Source organism: Rutidosis leptorrhynchoides, chromosome 6 (assembly GCF_046630445.1).
Source record: "Rutidosis leptorrhynchoides isolate AG116_Rl617_1_P2 chromosome 6, CSIRO_AGI_Rlap_v1, whole genome shotgun sequence".
Taxonomy (NCBI): domain Eukaryota; kingdom Viridiplantae; phylum Streptophyta; class Magnoliopsida; order Asterales; family Asteraceae; genus Rutidosis; species Rutidosis leptorrhynchoides.
The window spans coordinates 387,829,966-387,855,366 of NC_092338.1; the positions used below are offsets into that span (position 1 = coordinate 387,829,966).

The 25,401-nt window shown below is 36.8% G+C and overlaps 1 protein-coding gene across 1 annotated transcript; it reads right to left on the reverse strand.

Moving 5' to 3' along the window:
• Positions 1–18,383: 18,383 nt before the first annotated feature.
• LOC139851993 (protein MODIFYING WALL LIGNIN-2-like) lies at positions 18,384–19,586 on the reverse strand. Its single transcript, XM_071841215.1, has 3 exons — positions 19,491–19,586; positions 19,174–19,364; positions 18,384–18,685 (listed from the first exon to the last, which is right to left on the reverse strand). The coding sequence occupies exons 1-3, from the start codon at positions 19,584–19,586 to the stop codon at positions 18,397–18,399; spliced, it is 576 nt and encodes a 191-aa protein (XP_071697316.1). The 3' UTR covers positions 18,384–18,396.
• Between the last annotated feature and the right edge of the window lie 5,815 nt (positions 19,587–25,401).

Genomic DNA, 25,401 nt, shown 5'->3' on the forward strand with positions numbered 1-25,401 from the left:
CATTCTTCGAATCTGATTCAACGATCATTTACTATCCTACTTACAACTACCGATATACATATCCGTTCACCACAGAATAACCATTTCTATTCAAATTTCATATTTGGATTTTGACCTATCAGAATCCAACAAGTGGCATAACGAAGAAAACATTGGACAAAAATAAAAAGTGTTAGAAACAAACGAATTAATTAATTGGAATTGTGATAGGATTTCACGCTAACTGTTCCGGCTAACTGTTCCCAACTAACTGATTAACATTTAATTTATCGCAATTTACATTCTCGCAATTTTATTTATCGTCATTTAATTTCTGTTATTTACTTTTACGCACTTTAAATAACGGGACACGTATGCAAGGTTTCGACTTATCATATTGACCCATCTATATATATATTTCGGAACGACCATAGACACTCTATAGTTGGCTATACAGGGTTGAGGTGGATTCCAAAATATGTATATACTTTGAGTTGTGATCGACACTGAGACCGGTACACGGGTCACGATACGTATTATTTAATTCGAATATTATATATTTAATTTATATATGAAATTATTGGATCATTGGACAATCGGACTATAGACTGCTAACTATGGACAAGTAAAATGAATTAAAATATTGATTATAACATATGAAACTAAACTAATCTTCAAGTTTGCCACTTGATTCTATCTTAAACCTCATTCGTATCTTGACGACTACAATCCATATTCAAACCGATTATGATTCTTGAAAACACCTTGATCGAGAGGATGAACCAGCAGCACTTCATCTACGGAAGAAAATATTTATGCACCTGAAAAACTCTCGAACCCAAAGTCATAGTTTAATCCGAAACCGTGTTAAATCCTTTATCGTTTATTAGCAAAAAAAAAAAAAAAAAAAAAAAAAAAAAAAAAAACCTTACGATTCATTTTCAAAGTAGCCAAATTTTGTCACAGCTCCAGCAAGGCAACTTCGACTTTTCGTTCGAATCAACCTTATTATAACTTTGATACACACGATTAGCTTTCCTCCTCGTTACCGGAGAATCTTTTATATTCCACCATACTACCATCAGTGTTTAATCATCTAAAAACACAATTCTCCTGAAAACACCTCGATTTGATGATCCAGATCCGTTAACTTTGAAAATACTGACAAAGCAGCATGTAGTAAATGGTCTTAATGGCCAAAAGTGATGATAAAAGAATAGAGTGTTGGGAACGCTCGATAAAAATTTGGTACTGAAAAATGGATTGAGATAACCGTGAAGGAAACAAAGAACAAATACAAGGATTGAACCTGCCTTCAAAGGATCCAAATGATTCAACACCTATTGAAACCGTTAGTAAGAACCCTACTCCTTATTCTAAACCTTTCCAGATGATATTCATCATCATCATCTTATCTTAAGTATTATAAGACATCTCCATATTTTCCATTATAAATATCCTCCATATTTCTGGAGATATTTTCACAACTATCCTTATCCGAAATCCTTTATCACTCCATAACATCTGCTTTATAACATAAAAGAAACCGTGTTAGTTTCTAAATTCTAAAACCTTCGAGTTTAAAATAGGAATGTTCTGAAGCAGTGTTGGGAACTGATACATGAATTAGTATAATATAATGAAACTTGATCAACTTCATTATATTACAGTAAGTCATGTTAAGTTTCTAATGGAATGTGATGATTCACAGTACCATCATCATGTTCCATGTTACACGACTCTTACATTCTATTCAATCTCCAAATATATTAAGAACATATCATCTCGATAGTTCTATCTTTCCAGAATATGCTGATAATTTGACAAGTCAAAATCATGCTATTACCATTTCTATCTTAGAGCATTAACTATGTTTATTCCGAAATTCATACCTAGGAATTCCGGACCATTACTCGCTTGACTCGTAGTCGGGGAGAGAAAATGAAAGCATGAGGCTTTGAAATAATGAAGAATACAAAGGCCGATAACAACTCAGAAATTACCAACCGTATATCTATCAATGTATATAGCAATATAAAAACACGGGAGGACTAGAAACACTATAAACACAAGAGTATAGTAGAAGTAAATAGATTCTTCTGGTGGTAGATGAAAAAGAAGAATGATAGATGTGAAAATTGAGAGTATATCAAGAATCAGAATGGGATGGAGAATATTGGAAAATGACCTAAAGTAGGAATTAAGAAGAAAGAGTAAAAGATGGGAGTTGTGAAAAATAAGGAAACGAAGGGGTGGATTTATAGTGAAATATCCGACAAAGGAATCGAAACAGATTACCGCATTAAATCAAAGGAGATCCTGCTTCCTAAATCGTCGAAGAACCAAATCTTATTACATAAGATTTTCTTTAAATCCCTTAAATTTTGGAAAACAATCCTAATCACGTCATCGGTTAAAACAATTCCATATTCACTCATTTCATTCTTTTGTGATAACTTCACTCGTGCGCTTCATATGATCGAATCGTTTTATCTATATCTCTCAATAATGATAAAACTCCATTATTACCTCATATTCGTCATAAAAACATTCCTATTGTTATCCATGACGACCTCTATCAAATTTCGAGGACGAAATTTCTTTAACGGGTGGGTACTGTAACGACCCGGAAATTTCCGACCAAATTTAAACCTAAAACTCTATATGTTTCCGACACGATAAGCAAAATCTGTAATGTTAAGTCTAGAAAGTTTGAAAACTATAATCGGATAATCAATTACCCTTTGACTGTCCCCGATGATTCACGAACCATTGCTTGTATATGTGTGGATATATATAAATATGTGTATATATAAATATATGTATAATATATAATGACATGAACATTAATAAACTACTATATACGTTTATTGATATAAATAAATATGTACAATTAAATACATCGTAATAAAAACTATTATTTTATATGTATATTTCTTGTATATATATATACTGTTATATTTAATTTAATTATTTAATATATATTCATTTGCGTAGTAAATTTTGTTATTTAAAACTGTTTATATATATATACATAGTATATATTAAATATAATTAATTTTGAGAAAACGATAAATGTCTGTAACTTTCGGTTGACGTTTAATTATTTTTAAGATAGGTCTAATATATATAAATGAAGTTTTAAAATAAAAGTTGTTCCAAAATTTGAATAAAAAGATAATAGTTTTGAAAAATAATTTTTTTTTTATCTTTTCGAACTAAGTTTTTTTTTTACTCCGTATATATAAAATTGGAACAGAAAATAATCAATTACTGAACCTTTTTGATCAGGTTTCAAGCAATTAATGAGTGAAATAATTAAATATATTTAATCTAAAAATTCGGGATTTTTAGGAACACTTTTTATTTTGTAACTGTTTAGCAATAGACACGATATTGTCATTCGGGAACTAAACTGTCGGTCCAATGAAATCATTCTTACTCACATGTTTAAAGTAATTATTATTATATTAATATTATTAATTATTATTTATCAATTATTATTATTATAATTATTATATGTGTATCTCTATATATATGATGGAGAGAAAGAGTGGAGAGTTCACCACTCCATCTTGTTCACCATACACCATCGCAAAGCACCCACCACCACCTCAACCGGCTACAACAACCACCGGACGTTCTATCATCTTCATCACAACCGTCTCCTTCACCTCCTCTTTTCTCTTTCTCGTTTCCTTCTCTCTCACTATATCTCATTCTCGACACCGCCATGAACTATCAACCTTAAACTACCTTTACAACTATCAAGACCCGTCACCTTACTTCTTCTTTGTGACCACCATCGACAAACCTACCCTAATCTCACTTGATCACACTCTCAACGAAAACCGGTTAATACACGTTGCTACATACCTTGTGTTTCTGTTTTAAAGATCATCGTGAACCACCATCTTCAACCAAACGAGCCACCACAGTCACCCCCTCTCCTTTATTACCAATCGCCACCGTCACTGTAAACTATTCCAATAACCGAGACCCTTTTTGCACTATATTGTTTTTGTTTTCTGTTTCACCTATATCAAAACCCACTTCGATATATTTTTTTTTGTTTCTTTTGAACCGGTATCCTTCACCACCGCTACTAGACGCCACCTTCACTTCCAAAAATTCTTTATCTCGTTCTGTTTACAACAATAGTTGCTGAAACCACGCTATTCACCAATTCTGTTGGATATAAAACACGAAATAAAGGGGGATGAATTTGATGAGCTGTGATGATTTACGTTGGATGCTGCCACTTTTCTTTTGATTGTAATCCTTTTATGGCCGACATCTTTTGAAAACCAAAGCCCCACTTGAATCAAAAATACGAATAGCTGTATCCTTGATTTCCTTTTTACCAAAAGATTTATATAATGGGGTATTATTTAACCTATGGTGGGCTACGTTACAATTTCTGTTAATGGACCGTGTTCCAAATCTGCTTTCTTGATGGGTCGTGACCTTTAAACCCAATAAAACATGTTGTAGGGCCGTGAAGTAATGTGTTGTTGATAAAGAAGGATTTTGATCGTGATTTTTATTTAGATGATGGTGTCTGATTAGTTCAATGTTTAGATATAATGATGAGTATGTGATGATGATAATGATGTCGTAATATATGACATGGATGATGATGATGAGTGAAAATGGTGGAATGATGAGTGATGATGATGATATAATGATACTATGTTTATGAGATGAAACAATAGGTTAATATAATTAAATACGAGGAACTAATTCATGAATATGTCAAGCGGATACGTGGTTTGTGGTGTTATCGGGTTAGCGGGACGTCGCGGGTTCAAACCCGGGCTTGGGCATTATTTTTAGGGCTACTTCATTAAGGTAGTTATTTATCTAAATATCATTATTATTATTATTATTATTATTATTATTATCATTATTATTATTATTATTAACATTAATATATTTGTTAACAAATATCATTATTAAGTATTATTAGTATTAAGAGATACTATCAAAATTATATTTTTTTTATTGTAAAAAAAAATACTTTTTATTTTATTATCACTATTGTTAAATTATCATTTCTACTAAAACTATATTTTTATAACATTATTAATAAAAGCATCATTTTTATTTGAATTAACATTATTGATATCATTAATATTATCATTATAAAGAAATTGCAAATTTTTTTATTTATTTATTTACTAATATTAGTATTATCTTACCAACTAACAATTAGTACCTAACTATATATTTAAAACATATAACATATGATTTACTAAAATAATAAGTATATCATTAATAATATGAATTTGTTCGATTTCTATTATATGTGTTAATATATACATATAAATGATATAGGTTCGTGAATCCGAGGCCAACCCTATACTTGTTCAATGTCGTTCTATGTATTTTTACTACAAAATACATTAGGTGAGTATATAGTCCCTTTTTAAACTTTAAATATTTTTGGGCTGAGAATACATGCGCTGTTTTTATAAATGATTTACGTTATGGACACAAGTGATCAAAAATATATTCTACGTTGAGTTGTACCACTGGCATACTTCCCTGTAGCTTGGTAACTATTATTTACAGCGGTATTGTAAACGCGAATCCTGTTGATAGATCTATCGTGTAGCGACCCGACCAAATCATGTTTGACGGCGCCGTCTACTTAGGTCCCGTTACGTGGTCATAAGTCTTTAAGACAAAGTTTGACCAAAATATGTCGCCTTCATTTCAAAATAAAGATTGTTCCCAAAGTTTACAAGAATTGTTCATCCAATAGTTAAGTTACAACGTTATAATACGAATGAAATCTAGGCGACACGGTTTAAAGTAAAGTCAAAAGACGCTCCATGAAATGCACATATACTCGACATCCAATGCAAGTATCAAATAATGAGCGGAAGCATATATCAAGTATCGTTCAAGGACCTGAGAAAAACATAGAAATCTGTCAACGAAAACGTTGGTGAAATCATAGGTTTAAGTAAGTAAGTACAAGTGAACCACAAGATTTGCATCAATGATATAATAGTAAATACATTCCAAAAGTTTGTTTCACGAGCACCCAATTATCAATGCTTAACATTTCCTTCCATTGAACCCCATCACTTAGTGTTAGAACATACACTGTTTCTCGAAAATATATTTCATTCGTAAACGGTAGCGAACCGTTTGAATGAGGGTTTGTCAAACCCATATGGATCCATACAACATAAGTTCTCGCTTACACCCGGCAAGTGTAACTAATGATAATCGAATTGAGGATTTTGTTCTAAACTCGTATGTAGAATGTTTGTTTTCCTGTACTTGTGTTCACTTAGTAAAGAAATGTTTATGTTTTCTCATCCCAAATGTAAGTTCAAAAAGAGTAAAAGTGGGACTATGATCTCACCTTGAGTGCACGAGTAGTAAAGTACTTCAACAAGTAAACGTGTGCAAAGAACAATGCTAGTCTTGACCTAAACAATTAGGTCGTATCAATAACGGTAAACACGATAGGTCAAAGGTGTTCAATTAGTCCTATGGCTCGTTACGACTCAATAATGTAGCATGTGAGTCAAGTTGTCATGTTTCATGCAAGGTACAAGTATAAAAACATGTTAGAACGATTGCACAAATATTTGGTTAAGTTTGATTAAAAGTCAACTTGGTCGGGTCAAAGTCAACAGAAAAGTCAACGGGGTCGGGTTGGATATCCGACAATTTTTCTAAGTTATATAATCATATATGAGCATGTTGGCCAAGTTTCATGTTAATCGGAGGTCCGTAGCATAGCAAACATTTTCATGTCAAATGACCAAGCGAACAGCCAGTTTTAGCTATATGGGACGGCGTCCCAGGTTGCTAGACGGCGTCCCAATATAAAGGTTGGGACGGCGTCCCGTGATGCTAGACGGCGTCCCAATATAAAGGTTGGGACGGCGTCCCGTGATGCTGGACGGCGTCCTGATCTTCTCCCAGGCCCTGTTTGCTGAATTTTTCAATTGCACGAACCAAAACACAAACCAACACATTTTACAAACCGCAAACAATTAGGACATGTATTTTATATCATCGGAAAGCTCTTTCGACAAGGAACGCAACTAAACACTTTTCATCCCGCAGAAACATCATATACTATAACCACAATCCCGTCAAGTGACCAATAAAGGTTTATTTTCAAGTTTCAAATTCATCAATTGCAATTTAAGTTTCGGGAATCCAATTTATACATATGATATGCCGTTTTGAAGGTAATCAAGCATACAATCCAACTAACCACTTACCAATAATAATCCATGGCATTCAATGCATCAAAAGTCCATTTCAAGTTCATCAAACCCTAACCCAAATTCACCAAAATCAATAATCAAGTTCATGAAGTTTTCTAAGGCAACCTACACATCAAATTGAAGCTAGTGTTGCTAGTAACACAATTAAAACATTAACTTTTAACATCTAACAACATATGATCATCCTAAATTCAAGAACAACACAACAAAATTCAAGTTCATGCTAGTTACACTAAAACAACGAGATCGAGCATATAAATCACATAAACAAACTAGACTCGAGCCATAGACACTAATTAACAACCTTATAACTTAAAAATCTCAAGAACACAAGAATTAGTGATTTTAGAAAGTTACCCAAAATTGATGAAATCGGTATGGAAACGAAGAGGAGATCACGAGGAGTTCAAATATGCGATTTGTTTTGATCGAATCCTTCTTGAACGAATTTGGATGATGATTGAAGGTTTGAGGGTTTTGAGAGAAAAGGTGAAGTATTATTTGGGAGGTGATAAAATGAATGGAGAGGAAAGAGTTGACTAGTTGACCTAGTCATCTCTTTCTCCATTTGGCAACTTTAGTCCCTCAACTTAGGAAACGGGTACGGGAATTACCTAAACGAGATAATTCAAACGCGTATTAACGAGATGTGTTATAAACATATAACGGAACTTAAATAGTTTAACGGAAAAGTGAATGGAAAAAGGCGGGATGTTACATTACCTACACCTTAAAAGAAATTTCGTCCCGAAATTTAAGTAGGCGTAGTAGTCGTCGTTTCTTCCTCGAGATCTTGCGTTTCCGAATTCACGAATAGATGAGGATACTTCCTTTGCATTTGATCTTGTCTTTCCCAAGTAAACTCGGGTCCTCTTTTGGCATTCCAACGAACCTTGACAATCGGAATTCGGCTTTGTTTCAATGTCTTGACGGAGGTGTCCACAATTTCAACCGGTTCCTCCACAAAATGAAGCTTGTCATCAATAGTAAGTTCCTCAAGAGGGATGACGATATCGGGTTCGGCAAGACACTTTTTCAAGTTAGATACATGGAAGGTAGGATGAACGGAGTTCAATTGAGGCGGAAGATTTAAACGATAAGCAACGGTTCCAATACGCTCCAAGATTTCGAAAGGACCAATATACCGCGGATTTAGCTTCCCGCGTTTCCCAAAACGGATTACACCCTTCCAAGGTGCGACTTTTAACATTACTCGGTCACCGACTTGAAATTCAAGATCGTTGCGTCGTTTGTCGGTATAGCTCTTTTGACGACTTCGGGCCGTCCTAAGCCTATCTCGGATTTGAATGATTTTCTCGGTGGTTTCGTGAATGAGTTCGGGTCCGGTGATTTGCACGTCGCCTACCTCGGCCCAACAAAGAGGTGAACGACATTTGCGGCCATATAGCGCTTCAAAAGGTGCGGCTTTAATACTCGCGTGATAACTATTGTTGTAAGAGAACTCGGCGAGAGGTAAGTGCTTGTCCCAAGCTTTTCCGAAATCAACCACGCAAGCTCGTAACATGTCCTCTAAGGTTTGAATTGTACGTTCGCTTTGTCCATCGGTTTGAGGATGATATGCGGTGCTCATGTCTAAACGCGTTCCCAACGCTTCTTGCAATGTACGCCAAAATCTAGAAACGAAACGGCCATCTCGGTCGGAGATAATCGATAAAGGTACACCGTGTCGGGCTACGATCTCCTTAATGTAAAGTTGTGCAAGTTTCTCCATTTTGTCCGTTTCTTTCATGGCAAGGAAGTGTGCGGATTTGGTGAGACGGTCAACAATAACCCAAATGGTATCATAACCGCCCGTCGTTTTTGGTAGCTTGGTGATAAAATCCATCGTTATCCTTTCCCACTTCCATTGCGGGATCTCGGGTTGTTGAAGTAGTCCGGACGGTCTTTGGTGTTCGGCTTTGACTTTGGAACATGTCAAACACTTGGAAACATAAGTAGCTACGTCCCTTTTGATGTTCGGCCACCAATATAGTTGTTTAAGGTCGTGGTACATCTTATTGGCACCGGGGTGAATCGAGTATCGTGACTTATGGGCTTCATCTAAAATAAGGCTTCGTAGATCCCCATAACTAGGCACCCAAATTCTCCCGGCGAAATATCGGAGTCCGGTTTCTTTAACTTCGAATCGAGAGGTGAGGACGTTCAAGTGTTCGAGAGAGATGTTTTCATCCTTGAGAGCCTCATCTTGGGCTACCCGAATTTGGCTATTAAGGTTGGTGTGAATGGTGATGTTTAAAGCTCGGACACGGAGAGGCACCGCTCTTTCTTTTCGACTTAAGGCATCGGCTACTACATTTGCCTTCCCGGGATGGTAACGAAGCTCGCAATCGTAATCGTTTAAGGTTTCAATCCACCTTCGTTGTCTCATGTTTAGTTGCTTTTGATCGAAAATGTGTTGGAGACTTTTGTGATCGGTGAAGATAGTACTCTTGGTTCCATAAAGATAGTGTCTCCACATTTTAAGTGCAAAGACCACGGCTCCGAGTTCGAGATCATGTGTCGTATAGTTTCGTTCATGAATTTTGAGTTGTCGAGAAGCATAAGCAATGACTTTCGTTCGTTGCATCAATACACACCCAAAACCATGTTTTGAGGCATCGCAATACACAACAAAGTCATCATTGCCTTCGGGAAGTGACAAGATAGGAGCGGTGGTTAGCTTCGTTTTCAAGATCTGGAATGCGGATTCATGTTCGGTCGCCCAAATGAATTTCTTTCCCTTGTGAGTCAATGCGGTTAGAGGACGTGCAACCAAAGAGAAATTTTCGATGAATCTACGATAGTACCCGGCGAGACCCAAAAATTGACGAATGTGAGTAGGAGTAGTAGGAGTCTCCCATTTGCTAATGGCTTCGATTTTCGTTGGATCGACTTTAATACCTTGGTCACTTACAACATGACCAAGAAATTGAACTTCCTTTAACCAAAATTCACACTTGGAGAATTTGGCATAGAGTTGTTCTTGTCTTAAAAGTTCAAGCACAAGTCGGAGATGTTGTTCGTGCTCTTCTTCATTTTTAGAATAGATCAATATGTCATCGATGAACACAATAACGAATTTATCGAGATACGGTTTGCACACGCGGTTCATAAGATCCATGAACACCGCCGGTGCGTTAGTGAGACCAAATGGCATGACAAGGAATTCATAACTACCATAACGAGTTCGGAAAGCGGTTTTGGAGACATCTTCCCCCTTAACCCTCAATTGATGATAACCCGAGCGGAGATCGATTTTCGAATATACACAAGACCCTTGTAGTTGATCAAAGAGGTCATCGATGCGAGGAAGAGGATATCGGTTCTTAACCGTCAATTTATTTAGTTCACGATAATCAATGCACATTCGTAGGGATCCGTCTTTCTTTTTAACAAACAAAATCGGAGCGCCCCAAGGTGAATGGCTAGGTTGGATAAAACCACGATCAAGTAGTTCTTGGATTTGACTTTGCAATTCTTGCATTTCGGATGGAGCGAGTCTATATGGTGCACGTGCCACGGGTGCGGCTCCCGGAATAAGATCGATTTGGAATTCAACCGGTCGATGAGGCGGAAGACCCGGCAATTCGTCGGGAAATACATCGGAAAAGTCACTAACAATTGGCACATCAACGATATGCTTCTCATCGGACTCGACTTTCTTAACGTGGGCAAGGATCGCAAAACAACCCTTACGGAGTAGTTTTCTAACTTTAAGGCACGAAACGAGATTGAGTCTGGTGCAACTCTTATCGCCATAAACAATCAAAGGTTCACCATTCTCGATAGGAATTCGGATTGCGTTAAGATCACAAAGGATGTGAGATTTCGTTTTGACTAACCAATTCATACCGATTATTACATCAAAACTTCCTAGTTCCATGGGTATCAAGTCAATTTCAAATTCCCTACCCAAAATGTTTAACGTACACCCCCGGTAATATGTGTCGGCACTTAATAGTTTTCCGTTAGCCACTTCAATGGTATAAGTGGTATCTAATGGAAGAGGTGGAGTGCTAAAAGAATGAGTCAAAGTCTTGGATACAAAGCATTTATCGGCACCCGAATCGAATAAGCAAGAGACATAAGAATTGTTGAGAAGAAACGTACCCGTGACTAGTTCAGTGTCATCCCGGGCTTCCTCGGTGTTGATGTTGAAAGCTCGGCCGCGCGTATTGGGGTTATCTTTCTTCTTTGGGCATGCATTTCTATAATGACCCGTTTGGCCACATTCGTAACAAGTGCCCGCCTTTGGTGCATTGGGCCACTTTCGAGCAACGGGAGTGGCACTTTTACAATCGTTGGCCTTATGACCAACTCCTTGGCACCGGTGGCAAATTAACTTGCCACATTCACCAAAGTGATGTTTGTTGCATTTGTTGCAAAGAGGTAGATTCCCGGCATAACCCTTCTTGCCGTCGGAAGTGAAAGATTTCTTGGCAAAGTTGTTGTTGCTTGATTGGGGAGCTTCCCATTTTCTTTTGTTGCCGCCCGATTTATCCTCGGTCTTAGGTGCCGGTACTACGATTTCGTCAACCGTTTCAATTAGTTGGCGAGCCATGTTCATAGCGGCTTGATGAGTAGTGGGTTTGGATGACATCACCCCTTGTTTGATGCTTTTTGGAAGACCGAGCATGTAGAGCTCAATCCTTTGAGATTCGGGATTAACAAGATTAGGACACATCAAGGATAGTTCGGCGAAGCGTTGATTATAAGCTTTAAGATCGTTTCCGACCGCTTTCAAAGCTCTTAATTCTTCTTCAAGCTTTCGGGTTTCTTCGCGCGGAAAATATTCAACAATCATCTTTTCCTTTAGATCGGCCCAAGAGAGGGCATGAGCTTCATCGGTACCCACCGATTGAACATAGGTGTTCCACCATGTTAGAGCAATTCCGGAGAAAGTGTGAGTGGAGTATTTGACCTTGTCTTGGTCCCGACAACCGCTTATGCTAAAGACGGCTTCCGTTTGCTCAAACCATCGGGTGAGCACGACCGGTCCCCCGGTTCCATCAAAAGTGTGAGGTTTGCACCCCATGAAAGCTTTATAGGAGCATCCCTCGTTTGAGTTTCCGGCTCCATTGTTGTTGTTGTTGTTGTTGTTGTGGTTGTTATTATTATTGTTGTTGGATGAGTGACCGGCCATGGCCGCATCTACGGCGGTAGCTATCATCCGTTCGAGAGCTTGTTCGGGAGTTTCATTGCGGCGTACACGACGAGGAGCCATTGTTCCTTCAAGACACAAGAATATCATTGATTAGTATTCTCAATAATACTAACCGTGATATAGAATAAAGATAAAGAGAAGTTTGTTTTTTTTTTTTTTTTTTTTTTTTTTTTTTTTTTTTTTTCAACTCGCCTTAAATTCTTTATGTCATAATGTCGGAACGTTCATATGAGTCACCGTAATATAATCCCGGAAATTATATTACCCTGATTCATATGTGCATTCGACATTATTCTATAAAGTCAAGGTGGCGTGTCAATCAAATTAAACAACGTGAGATTAAGATGAACTAAGAGTAGATATGAGTAGAAGCGTTCGAGTATAAATGCACAAGTAGTCAAGTAATTCCTACTTCAAGTCTATATGCCGGTTGTAGTCTAGATTCACCAATGTACCCTATGACTCGAGGTTGACACCAATGAACTCTAAATCCCTACAACCAACGCTCTGATACCATCTGTAGCGACCCGACCAAATCATGTTTGACGGCGCCGTCTACTTAGGTCCCGTTACGTGGTCATAAGTCTTTAAGACAAAGTTTGACCAAAATATGTCGCCTTCATTTCAAAATAAAGATTGTTCCCAAAGTTTACAAGAATTGTTCATCCAATAGTTAAGTTACAACGTTATAATACGAATGAAATCTAGGCGACACGGTTTAAAGTAAAGTCAAAAGACGCTCCATGAAATGCACATATACTCGACATCCAATGCAAGTATCAAATAATGAGCGGAAGCATATATCAAGTATCGTTCAAGGACCTGAGAAAAACATAGAAATCTGTCAACGAAAACGTTGGTGAAATCATAGGTTTAAGTAAGTAAGTACAAGTGAACCACAAGATTTGCATCAATGATATAATAGTAAATACATTCCAAAAGTTTGTTTCACGAGCACCCAATTATCAATGCTTAACATTTCCTTCCATTGAACCCCATCACTTAGTGTTAGAACATACACTGTTTCTCGAAAATATATTTCATTCGTAAACGGTAGCGAACCGTTTGAATGAGGGTTTGTCAAACCCATATGGATCCATACAACATAAGTTCTCGCTTACACCCGGCAAGTGTAACTAATGATAATCGAATTGAGGATTTTGTTCTAAACTCGTATGTAGAATGTTTGTTTTCCTGTACTTGTGTTCACTTAGTAAAGAAATGTTTATGTTTTCTCATCCCAAATGTAAGTTCAAAAAGAGTAAAAGTGGGACTATGATCTCACCTTGAGTGCACGAGTAGTAAAGTACTTCAACAAGTAAACGTGTGCAAAGAACAATGCTAGTCTTGACCTAAACAATTAGGTCGTATCAATAACGGTAAACACGATAGGTCAAAGGTGTTCAATTAGTCCTATGGCTCGTTACGACTCAATAATGTAGCATGTGAGTCAAGTTGTCATGTTTCATGCAAGGTACAAGTATAAAAACATGTTAGAACGATTGCACAAATATTTGGTTAAGTTTGATTAAAAGTCAACTTGGTCGGGTCAAAGTCAACAGAAAAGTCAACGGGGTCGGGTTGGATATCCGACAATTTTTCTAAGTTATATAATCATATATGAGCATGTTGGCCAAGTTTCATGTTAATCGGAGGTCCGTAGCATAGCAAACATTTTCATGTCAAATGACCAAGCGAACAGCCAGTTTTAGCTATATGGGACGGCGTCCCAGGTTGCTAGACGGCGTCCCAATATAAAGGTTGGGACGGCGTCCCGTGATGCTAGACGGCGTCCCAATATAAAGGTTGGGACGGCGTCCCGTGATGCTGGACGGCGTCCTGATCTTCTCCCAGGCCCTGTTTGCTGAATTTTTCAATTGCACGAACCAAAACACAAACCAACACATTTTACAAACCGCAAACAATTAGGACATGTATTTTATATCATCGGAAAGCTCTTTCGACAAGGAACGCAACTAAACACTTTTCATCCCGCAGAAACATCATATACTATAACCACAATCCCGTCAAGTGACCAATAAAGGTTTATTTTCAAGTTTCAAATTCATCAATTGCAATTTAAGTTTCGGGAATCCAATTTATACATATGATATGCCGTTTTGAAGGTAATCAAGCATACAATCCAACTAACCACTTACCAATAATAATCCATGGCATTCAATGCATCAAAAGTCCATTTCAAGTTCATCAAACCCTAACCCAAATTCACCAAAATCAATAATCAAGTTCATGAAGTTTTCTAAGGCAACCTACACATCAAATTGAAGCTAGTGTTGCTAGTAACACAATTAAAACATTAACTTTTAACATCTAACAACATATGATCATCCTAAATTCAAGAACAACACAACAAAATTCAAGTTCATGCTAGTTACACTAAAACAACGAGATCGAGCATATAAATCACATAAACAAACTAGACTCGAGCCATAGACACTAATTAACAACCTTATAACTTAAAAATCTCAAGAACACAAGAATTAGTGATTTTAGAAAGTTACCCAAAATTGGTGAAATCGGTATGGAAACGAAGAGGAGATCACGAGGAGTTCAAATATGCGATTTGTTTTGATCGAATCCTTCTTGAACGAATTTGGATGATGATTGAAGGTTTGAGGGTTTTGAGAGAAAAGGTGAAGTATTATTTGGGAGGTGATAAAATGAATGGAGAGGAAAGAGTTGACTAGTTGACCTAGTCATCTCTTTCTCCATTTGGCAACTTTAGTCCCTCAACTTAGGAAACGGGTACGGGAATTACCTAAACGAGATAATTCAAACGCGTATTAACGAGATGTGTTATAAACATATAACGGAACTTAAATAGTTTAACGGAAAAGTGAATGGAAAAAGGCGGGATGTTACATATCGGGCCTGACAACCCCAACCGGACTGGACGACCAGTATTCAACGGTTGCACAGTACTTCGTTTCGTGACTACACTTGGTACAGTGTAGTAAGATTTCATAATAAAGGGAATATGCGACGTGATTAAATGTTAAGTATGGTTACCAAGTGCTCAACCACTTAGAATATTTTTATTAAAATGTTTACATATGAAATCTTGTGATCAATAGTTATAACGCTGCTAGCATCAAACCTATATATCTCACCAACTTTATGTTGACATTTTAAAGCATGTTTATTCTCAGGTACGAATTAAGTCTTCCGCTGTGCATTAGCTCATACTAAAGGCATTACTTGGAGTCGATCGTCGCAATGGAACCAAATGTTGAAGACTTTGTCCAGATGGATAAGGACGGGTCTTTACAGCACCAAAGTAATAAAGGATGCATTGCATCCTCTCGAGATGTCACAAGTTTCCCTAAACCAGAGAAGCGCCTTCATGAGGTCATTTTTAATTAAATCCCAATGTAATTTAAAAAATTTAAATTTGAATCCATCAGGGTCTGGCGCTTTAGCACAATCACATTCCTTAATTGCCTCGAAGACCTCCTTTTTAGTGAACGCAGATTCAATCTCAGTAGCACTTTCAGCACTGATCCTTAAGACAGAAACCAGATCGGTAGCTAAAGGGGACTGTACAACAGCAGATTCATGTCCTAGCGCATAATCATGACCTGACCCATGTTCCTGAACAGAATTTTCTGTGACAGCGGCTGCAATATTCGCGTGAAACTGTTCAGGACCTGCAGAAGCAGAGGGATACCGTACCTGACTAGAGGCTGCAACAGTGGGCTGTACACTTAGCAGCGAAACGCATTTTATTCGTGTTCTTCTTCTCGTATTGTGACTTAAAGTGTTTGTAGACAGCTTGTTTAACATCAATGGGATCCTCACACCACACTCCATCAATATTTAACCCCCGTAAGTTTCGTTTCGAGAGCCTTCTTTTGAGAATCGAATGAAAATACTTGGAATTTTCGTCCCCTTCCTTGATCCACTTGACTCGTGATTTTTGTCTATCCATATTGGACCGAACCTTCTCTTTCTCAAACCATTGTTTCCTTGTGTTGATCCAATTTAACCTTTCATCATCACTAAGAGCACGATCCTCCGCAATCAACTCCCATTCTTTACTTTTTTCTTGAGTTCTTCTATTTCTAAGTCAAGTCTCCCAAATGAATTCCTTCCCCATTCTTTCAAAGCATGTTTGACATTTTTTTAACTTATCCCGAAACACGCAATCAAGCCTATTTCCTTCTATGCTACGATTCCACGCCTCCTCCACAATTTTCTTAGACTCCTCCCCCATCTAACCATTCATCGAAGATTTTAGTAGGCTTTGGTCCGTAGTCTATTTCCCGATCCCGTAAAACTATAGGACAATGATCCGATAATTTCCGTTCAAGGGCTAGAGCCGAGACATTTCCCCACATGGAATGAAAACTTTCGGATACAAGAAATATATCCAACTTACTAAATTTCACCCCATTATCACAAATTCGCGTGAACTTTTTACCTCCTAATGGAACCTTAATAAGTTGAGCCTTGTCAATAAATTCGTTAAACCATCTTGCCCTCCTTTCAATAAACTCACAATTTTTCCTTTCACTTTGCTCATGCACCTCGTTGAAGTCACCACATAGCACCCATGCCGCATCATGTGCACCTAAATAAGATGTATTAAAAAAACTATATTTTATTTCTTTTTCTTTATCTTTTAAATCATACTCCGTATCAAATTATAATTCTTTTTATTAAATTTACCAAATATTGTGCGACTTGCTTGTAGAAGCTACTCAAAAACAAAAGGTGACATTGCTTAGGAATATGACAATTACTCATATACGATTTGTTCACGAAGTCATGTGCTCGGTACGTGCCTTTTATGATATTCTCATTAGGGTTTTGTTGATATACGCTTTAAAGCCCATGTTAGAATTATTAATTGAATTTGAAAATTTTTAAATATTAAATTTAAATACATATCTATAATACTTTATATATTCATTATCCATTTTATTTTATTTAAGTAAAAATTAAATTTCATAAATGAGTGTTAAAATGTGTTATAGGAAGTGTTGCAAAATAAAGGCGGAGACGGTCCGCGACGAATTTACATGTATACCGTCTCAACGGATCTAAAAACAAGTAAAAGACGGTTAAAAATTTAAATAACGGGCAACGGTGGTCAAAAACCTTAAAACAGCCGAGACGGGGTCGAAACGAATTTTGACCAACGTTGACTTTTAATATACTCCGTATATTTTATACATAAACATAATTTCAAATTAAAGGCAAATATTTCAAACTAAACATAGACATTTGCCTTTAATTTTCAATATTTATGTTTTAAATATTATGTTTGAAATATATATAAAAAGTCAATGTTAGTCAACATCCGTCTCAACCCCATCTCGACCGTTGTGAAACTCTAAGGTCCCGATCGTCTCGACCCGTCTCGCGTTTTTTACAACCTTGGTTATAGGGCGCATGTTAAAATGAAACACAATTTTTGTAGTAGTGAAAGTGTGTTGAAAGCATTGGTTAATGGGAACTCTACATAGAAAGTTGAAAGAAATAAATGTGTGTAATCTAAGAGAACATCACTTTACTATCAATTGATTTTAAAATACTAGAAAACTCAAGGTCTTATATGTTAGACGGTTGTTGAATGTAAAACGATCCCATAAATAATATCAGAGTGAAGTGATACGGTTGTAATCATTGTATGTGGTCTCTGAAACACAATTTTTGATAAACGCTACACGATTAAATGCAAAATAAATTCTACCCCATTCGATATCTTCATGTAGTCGTGATTCATATGCATGTATATGCATCTCTTAATAAAATCTGAAAATAATCAATCACACTCACATAACTTCAAAAACAAAATGATCAACTTTTACAAATTGATATACCACCAAACAAAAGCTAACAAGAACTTCAATCTGTCACAACGTCTATTCCATCTTGCCCAAACCATCAAAATGGTTGAACAACAACAACATATCTCTATCATATCTTGTGCGATGTGCTATAACGTAACATAATGTTACAGTTAATCAACTAATGTTGTTGCGTAGAGTGTTGCGGAGTGCTGTTTATTGGACTCTTCTCTAAATCTTCACCTGCAGCCAATTCAGAATTTGTGGTGACTTCTGTAACTGAACTTAATGTAACATAAGCAGCAATCCCAAAAACAGAGCTTAAAAGAGCTAAAACAGCCCCTGCTGAAAATATTCCAGATTTCACAACGTAACATGTAAAATAACCATATGAATCAACTTCACCACCTTCTTTATCATTTAGTCCTGCAGCTGCTAGCAATAGAACCACCGCTACAACCGAAGCTACCCTGAATTATGTTGAACAATAACTAATTAGTCATTTTATTCATATGCAAGTTTCAATAATTGTAATTATAGTGATAATATCATTATAATTGTAATTAGTCATTAATGTTCAACAATAACCTCAAGGTGTTGGTGTATTAGTGATCACCAGACTTCCCATAAGGGAGGTCTGGGGTTCGATCCCCATGAGTTGCAAAATATTTTCCTTTAGGTTACCAGCCAATTTCATGGGCCTCGGAGGTTGAGAACGATTTGCATTCGAGCCTCACCCGAGGGCGTTTTACCACACTCGATGTCCGTATGGATTCGCCGTGGGGTTTCCTCCTAATGGGCTGTAAGAATATAGTGTTCGTCCCAGGAAATAATCAGGTGAGAAAATGATCAGGTGGGTGGGTTACAACATCATGTTCGGACTCTCGTAAATGAATCTAACCGTCGTTCAAAAAAAATATATATATCATGATGATATCATTAGCTTATAGTCGAATACCATGATATTATGTAAAGGAGTTTTGAAATTGTGGTTGAGGTAGGGTCATTTTTACAGCAACTAAATCCACCAGATGTGACGTCTATGTATATCCGTGTTATAATTGCAAACAAAGCTGCTAGGAACCCAAGCGCGAGAGCTGGACTACTTGGATAAACGCACGAACCATCCTCGATATAAACGTCAGAAGCCTGCATTCATACATTATTTTCCTATAACACTAATATGAACAAAACATAATTTTGTTAGGGCGGGGGCAGGTGCCCCCTGGCCTTCTGTCTCAGGCCAGATATAAACTTTTGTAATAGTGTAGTTACCTTAACCCTGGTGGCTTCGGCTGCAAAACCAGTGGCCGCGGATATAATTCCAAGGACTGCTACAATTGCACAGAAGATTACCATTTTGGTGTCCATCTGTGAAAGTATAGGGTGTATATGAAGAAGGCTATGGTTGAAGAAAGCTTGTGACGAAAAGTGTAAGTATATATAGATGGATATGATTATACCATAAAGTTAGCTAATGACTTTGATCACAACAAGCAAGTTGATATTATATACTAAGCTAGAAAGAAGAAAAGACTGTATATTCTTAAGTCAACCATGGAAACATGTTGAGCAAAGTTATAATTTGCGTATGTAACAAGTTTAACATTAATTTTTATGTAATTAGTATTCTAACCCAAGATTGTTATACAACAATTTATTTATAATGATATTATTTGTTCATTCACTTTAAATACCATAAGCAAAATTAACTTATGCACAGTGACATCTTTTATGGTGTGAAGGATAGGTCATAAAACACAATTCGAAATTTTGAAGGACTCAAAATTTTAGAAAACTCTTTATATATATATTTGTTTAGCTATCGTTTCACTCGTGTAGGGAAAATATGAACTTATAGTTGAAAGAAAGTTTTCTTTTTTTCTTCTTTCAATACTAGTTATCCCACATCGAAAGCCATTTCAATTGACAAATCTCAGAAACAATGATAACATGTTTTGCTATCTATAATGATAAGTTTTAATAGTATGTATTGAAAAAATTTACATTTATAATGGTCCATTATTATATCTCGAGCACATACAATGATAACGTGTTTTGCTATTATAATGATAAGTTTTTAGTAGTATATGTATTGAAAATTTTACGTTAATAATTGTCTATATTCAAATCTCGAGCAAACGATTATAAATTAATAAGACGAATCCACTTTTGAAAGTAAAAACAATATTTAAAGATTGTAATTAAAGTTGTTATTTCGTGTACTGTTCCTTAATAAAATTTACTTGCCTTTCAAAAAAAAAATAAAAAAATAATGATGATATTTGGGTATTTTCTTAACTACCGGAGTATACCTTTTGGGTTATTAACTACCAGATTAAATTTGTAAAACCTTTTGTAAGCCTAATTAAATTAAGGAAAATTGGTCAAACTGCCCTTAGAAAATTGTAATTGCAAAAATGCTCCTTGAACACACATCACGTATAATACGCGTAACTTGGTGCGTGATTCATATTTACGAGGTAATGACTGAAACATACATTTTCTCCCGTGAACACACACCACGCACAGTGTGTGGTGCATGGTGTTTGGTGTGTTAAAATAAGTAATGAAAAATCAAGTATAAAGTGACTTGGCTCCATCCCGGTTAGGATGAGGCCTATCGCGGTTAGGATGGCCCTATGAAATCAAGCAGTAGCAAATGAAAAGGTTGAAGTTGTCCATCTCGGTTGAGATGGGTCCCATAGCAGTTACGATGGAGCCCATCACAGTTGAGATGCATCCCATCCCAGTTGCGATGGGATGTGCAACCTGATCAGAATTTGCAGTTTTATTTTTCCTGTTTTTAGGAGTTAGTGGGTAATGGTCCTTGTTAATGGCCATGTTTTAATTCCGCCTTTATTCCCCATGTTTACGTACTAGTGTTTAGTGGATTAGTGGTTAATGTAATGGTATGTTTAATTTCCTAGTATTTATAAAGTCATTTGTAACCTTATTTATACCTTTGATTGATGATCAAATACACACTTTAAGGTTGCATATTCTCTGCAATTTATATCCTAACACTTTCGTTATAGCACTTAGCTTTTGTTTTTATGCTATCAGAACTTGATAAGGCAATTGCTTTTTGGTTTAGAAACATTTTTCTTCGTGTTCATATATTCAAAGAAGGTTGAAGAAGACTTTGTTTTTGAAAGTAACAATGGAGGTCACAAATGTAAAATGGTGGAAACATGCAATATGGAATGAATAAACTTGTAGGGAGCAACTACAAGTATTTGAGGATGTGTATGGAAGCTTTTCTTCAAGGTCAAGATTTATGGGAACTTGTTGCGGAGACAGATGCAATAATATCCATAGATGTCCCGGAGCAAGCTGATTCGCGAAGGAAATGGAAGATCAAATGTTAGAAAGCTCTCTTTGTTTTGAGGACTTTAATAAGCAAAGAGTACATTGATCATGTTCCTGATGTAAGTTTGTAAAGGAGGTTTGGGAGATTCTTGAGAAACTTTCACCAAAAAGAACACTACAAGATTGCAATTCTTGGAGAATGAGTTAGCAATCTCAAGACAAGAAGGTATGACAATTTCTGAATACTTTTTGCGGGTAAGGAGTATTTGTGCTGAAATTTCAGAAATTGATGATAATAGGAGAAGCTTAGTGAATCTCGGTTTGCATCGGTACTTGATTCGTGGGTTGAAGAAGGAGTATGTGCATTTCATTACTTTTATTCAAGGGTGGTCTACTCAGCCCTCAGTTGAAGAATTAGAGAATCTTCTCTCTAAGAAAGAGGCTTTGGCTAAGCAAATGGCCAAAAGTTTTAAGTTCGATGCGGTGTTGTTGGAAGAACTACAAGAAATGGTTTTCATCCGACAAGGACAACAAGGAAGCTTCATTCAGCAAGAAGAATGATGAGGATGAGTCAAGTTATCATAAAAGTAAAAACAAAGAAAATAAGAATTTCACATGCTTTAAGTGTGGAAAGGTTTAACACATCGAGAAATTTTGTCCATTTAAAGATACTAAGGAAAATGTGGTTTGCACAAGGGATGAGAATGTTGATGGAAATTGGGAGCATTGTCTTTCTGTTAAAGTTGGTGATTCGGTTGGGAATTCTCATGGTAAAGGCTCTCCACAAATTTCATATTCAGGCGATAATGTTGCTGGAAAATGAGTTGAAAATGGAGAACTGGGTGTAAAACCGAAGGTATAGAAATCAACAAAGAAGAATAGACAACCCGTGTATCTCGAGGATTTTGAGGTGGGAGTGATTAACATCGTGGAACTATTAAGTTTTCAAGATGCATTGGAAATCGTTGATCGAGATTTTGCATTAAGGGGCATTGTTAAAATGAGTAATGCAAAATCAAATATAAAGTGACTTGGTTCCATCCCGGTCGCGATGAGGCCTATCGCGGTTAGGATGGCCCTTTGAAATCAAGCAGTAGCAAATGCTAAGGTTGAACCTGTCCATACCGGTTGAGATGGGTCCCATCATTGCGATGGAGCCCATCGCTGTTGAGATGCATCCCATCCCAGTTGCGATGGGACGTGCGACTTGATTAGAATTTGTAGTTTTATTTTCCTGTTTTTAGGAGTTAGTGGGTAATGGTCCTTGTTAATGACCATGTTTTATTTCTGCATTATTTCTCCATATTTATTATTGGTTAGTGGATTCGCGTGGTTAAGGTAATGGTAGGTTTAGTTTCCTACTATTTATAGAGTCATTTGTAACCTTGTTTTGTACCTTTGATTGATAATCAAATACACACTTTAAGGTTCCATATTCTCTACAATATATTTCCTATCATTTTCATTATAGCACTTAATTAACTTTTGTTTTATGGTGCATGGTGCGTGTTGGAGAAGAACTTTGCTTGATCGTATTTTTTGACTCGTGACTCCGCTTTAGTCACCGTTGTTTTTTTTCAAATGGTGTATTTTGTCAAGATCTATCCGTTGACCAACAGTCAAAGGGGGTTTATCTCAAACTTTAGCTGTTATGAGTTACTGTGAATTTTTATGCTTATTAGAAGAACGTTAGGGTGTGTTTGTTTACCTCTTAATGAAATAGTTCAACGCTGAATGTTGAACCAGTGCGTTTGTTTCTGACATATGAATGACAAATAATGCTGAATGGTTCAAATATTCAGTGTTAAACCATTAAGAGCTGAAATACTCTCTTAACCATTAAGCACATAAAATTTATGTAATATCTTCTTTAAATTATATCAAGAATACTTATATATTTTAGTACTTATTCATACAAATGTTACTCATAATAAGGTAATTGATATTGCTCATCCACACTATGTTTCTCACGCAATATCTACCTCGTTACACTCGGTTTTTGATGACTTATGGGCTATAAAAATTAAGAAATGGAGACTAGTCGCGTTCTGAGTGCTACTGCAGTTCTAAGTGTGAATTTGGTGTAAAATTGACCAAAGTGAATGAAATGTATCAAGAAAACTGCAAAGTGCTGGAAATGGCCTAAGAACGACGTTCCTTTATTAAAGAACGGCGTTCCAAAACCTGGAACGACATTCTACCTGGGGAAAAACAAGCCAAGAACGACGTCCCATTACAAAGGAAATGGTAACAGAAAAAATGGGCATTTAGAGATCGATTCAGGAACGCCGTTCTTATTAAAAAGAACGATGTTCCATTTTAACGGGCTCAAGAACGACGTTACTCTATAAGGAACGACGTTCCACTAGAAATCTGGTGTAACGACCCCAAAACGTAACACGAGGAAGCACGCTTTTTTTCAAAACAGATATTAAATCTGGGCAGTCCATATGCGCGACGCGCATATGGGTGCGCGGCGTGCGGTAACGCGTGAAACGAATCCAGAACTTGTACTTAGCACCAGTTACCTGACCTTGACCACTTGCGCGGTGAGCTAAGGTTTGCGCGGCGCGCTTTAGTACACAAAAGTAGCTATCAGTTTTTTGACTCACATGCACAAGCCCATTTTTCTCAAACACAAATCTTTTAAATGTTAACTCGTTCAACGACCGACATAACTCATATAATTATAATGACTACGAGTTTACAAAAAGAGGTTTAACAACCCATACAACCAAACGGTGTAATCTCGACCCAAATATACATTTAGACGAGTTAGGACTCTATAACCCAACCCGATACCAAGAGTATAATCCCGGGGACTACCACAACCCTAATCCGCGTCCAATATCCAAAAGCTAATCCTCCAAGCTTAAGCAACGTCTATCAACCCTAGTCTAGCAACTAGGTAACTCTGCATTTACGACACCTATAAAAAGGTAAACAACGAGATGGGTAAGCATAAAGCTTAGTGAATTCAATAATTATACATATACATATATAATCTACTTACTTGCAAACACTTACACAAATACCGCATACGAGCTAGCAATTCAGCAACCATGAAATCACAATGCAAAACTAAGTATGCGCAATTCACAATAAGCTAGCATCGCCAATAGCATATAGTTCACAATTTAATATGCTAAAACTACAACACACAACCATGGTTAACCAATCGTACAAGGGAATGGTGCTCGCGAAAGACACGGAGTTCACAACATCCACTAGTGTACTTAACACCGCGTATCACTAACCCCCGGGTGGCATCTTAACACCTTGATACTTCACCCCGGGTGGTGTCTTAACACCTCGACACTTCACCCGTCATATTTCTTAGAGTGACATCTTAACACCTCAATGCTTCACCCCTTCATAATTCCCGGAGTGGTGTCTTAGCACATCGACACTTCACTCGTCACGTGAAATGTGGTGTCTTAACACTTCGACACTTCACATCTCACGCTACACAAATAAATACATCATATACATACACATATAATTATTCCACTCACCTTGGAATGCCCGCACAAGTCATGTACAACATGATCTCCGTCCTCAAATCCGAGCAAGTAACCACCTATATCACACATAGGTACAATATGCACATAAATAGCCATTCTCTAAAAGAGAACCCGACACAAACATCCATTAGCCGAGGGATCACACCTTGCTCTCCAAAACCCTCCCATTTAGCACCTAATGGACACAAACCAATTACCACTTCGGGTGGTAATTCAAATCCACTCAACAAAGTACAATTTGACCCAAATTATACTTTACACCAATTAGGTCAACCTAGGTCCCGACACTAGATTACTACTTAGGTAGTGACCATTTCAAACGCCATTTATACCAAAACTACAACACGTGC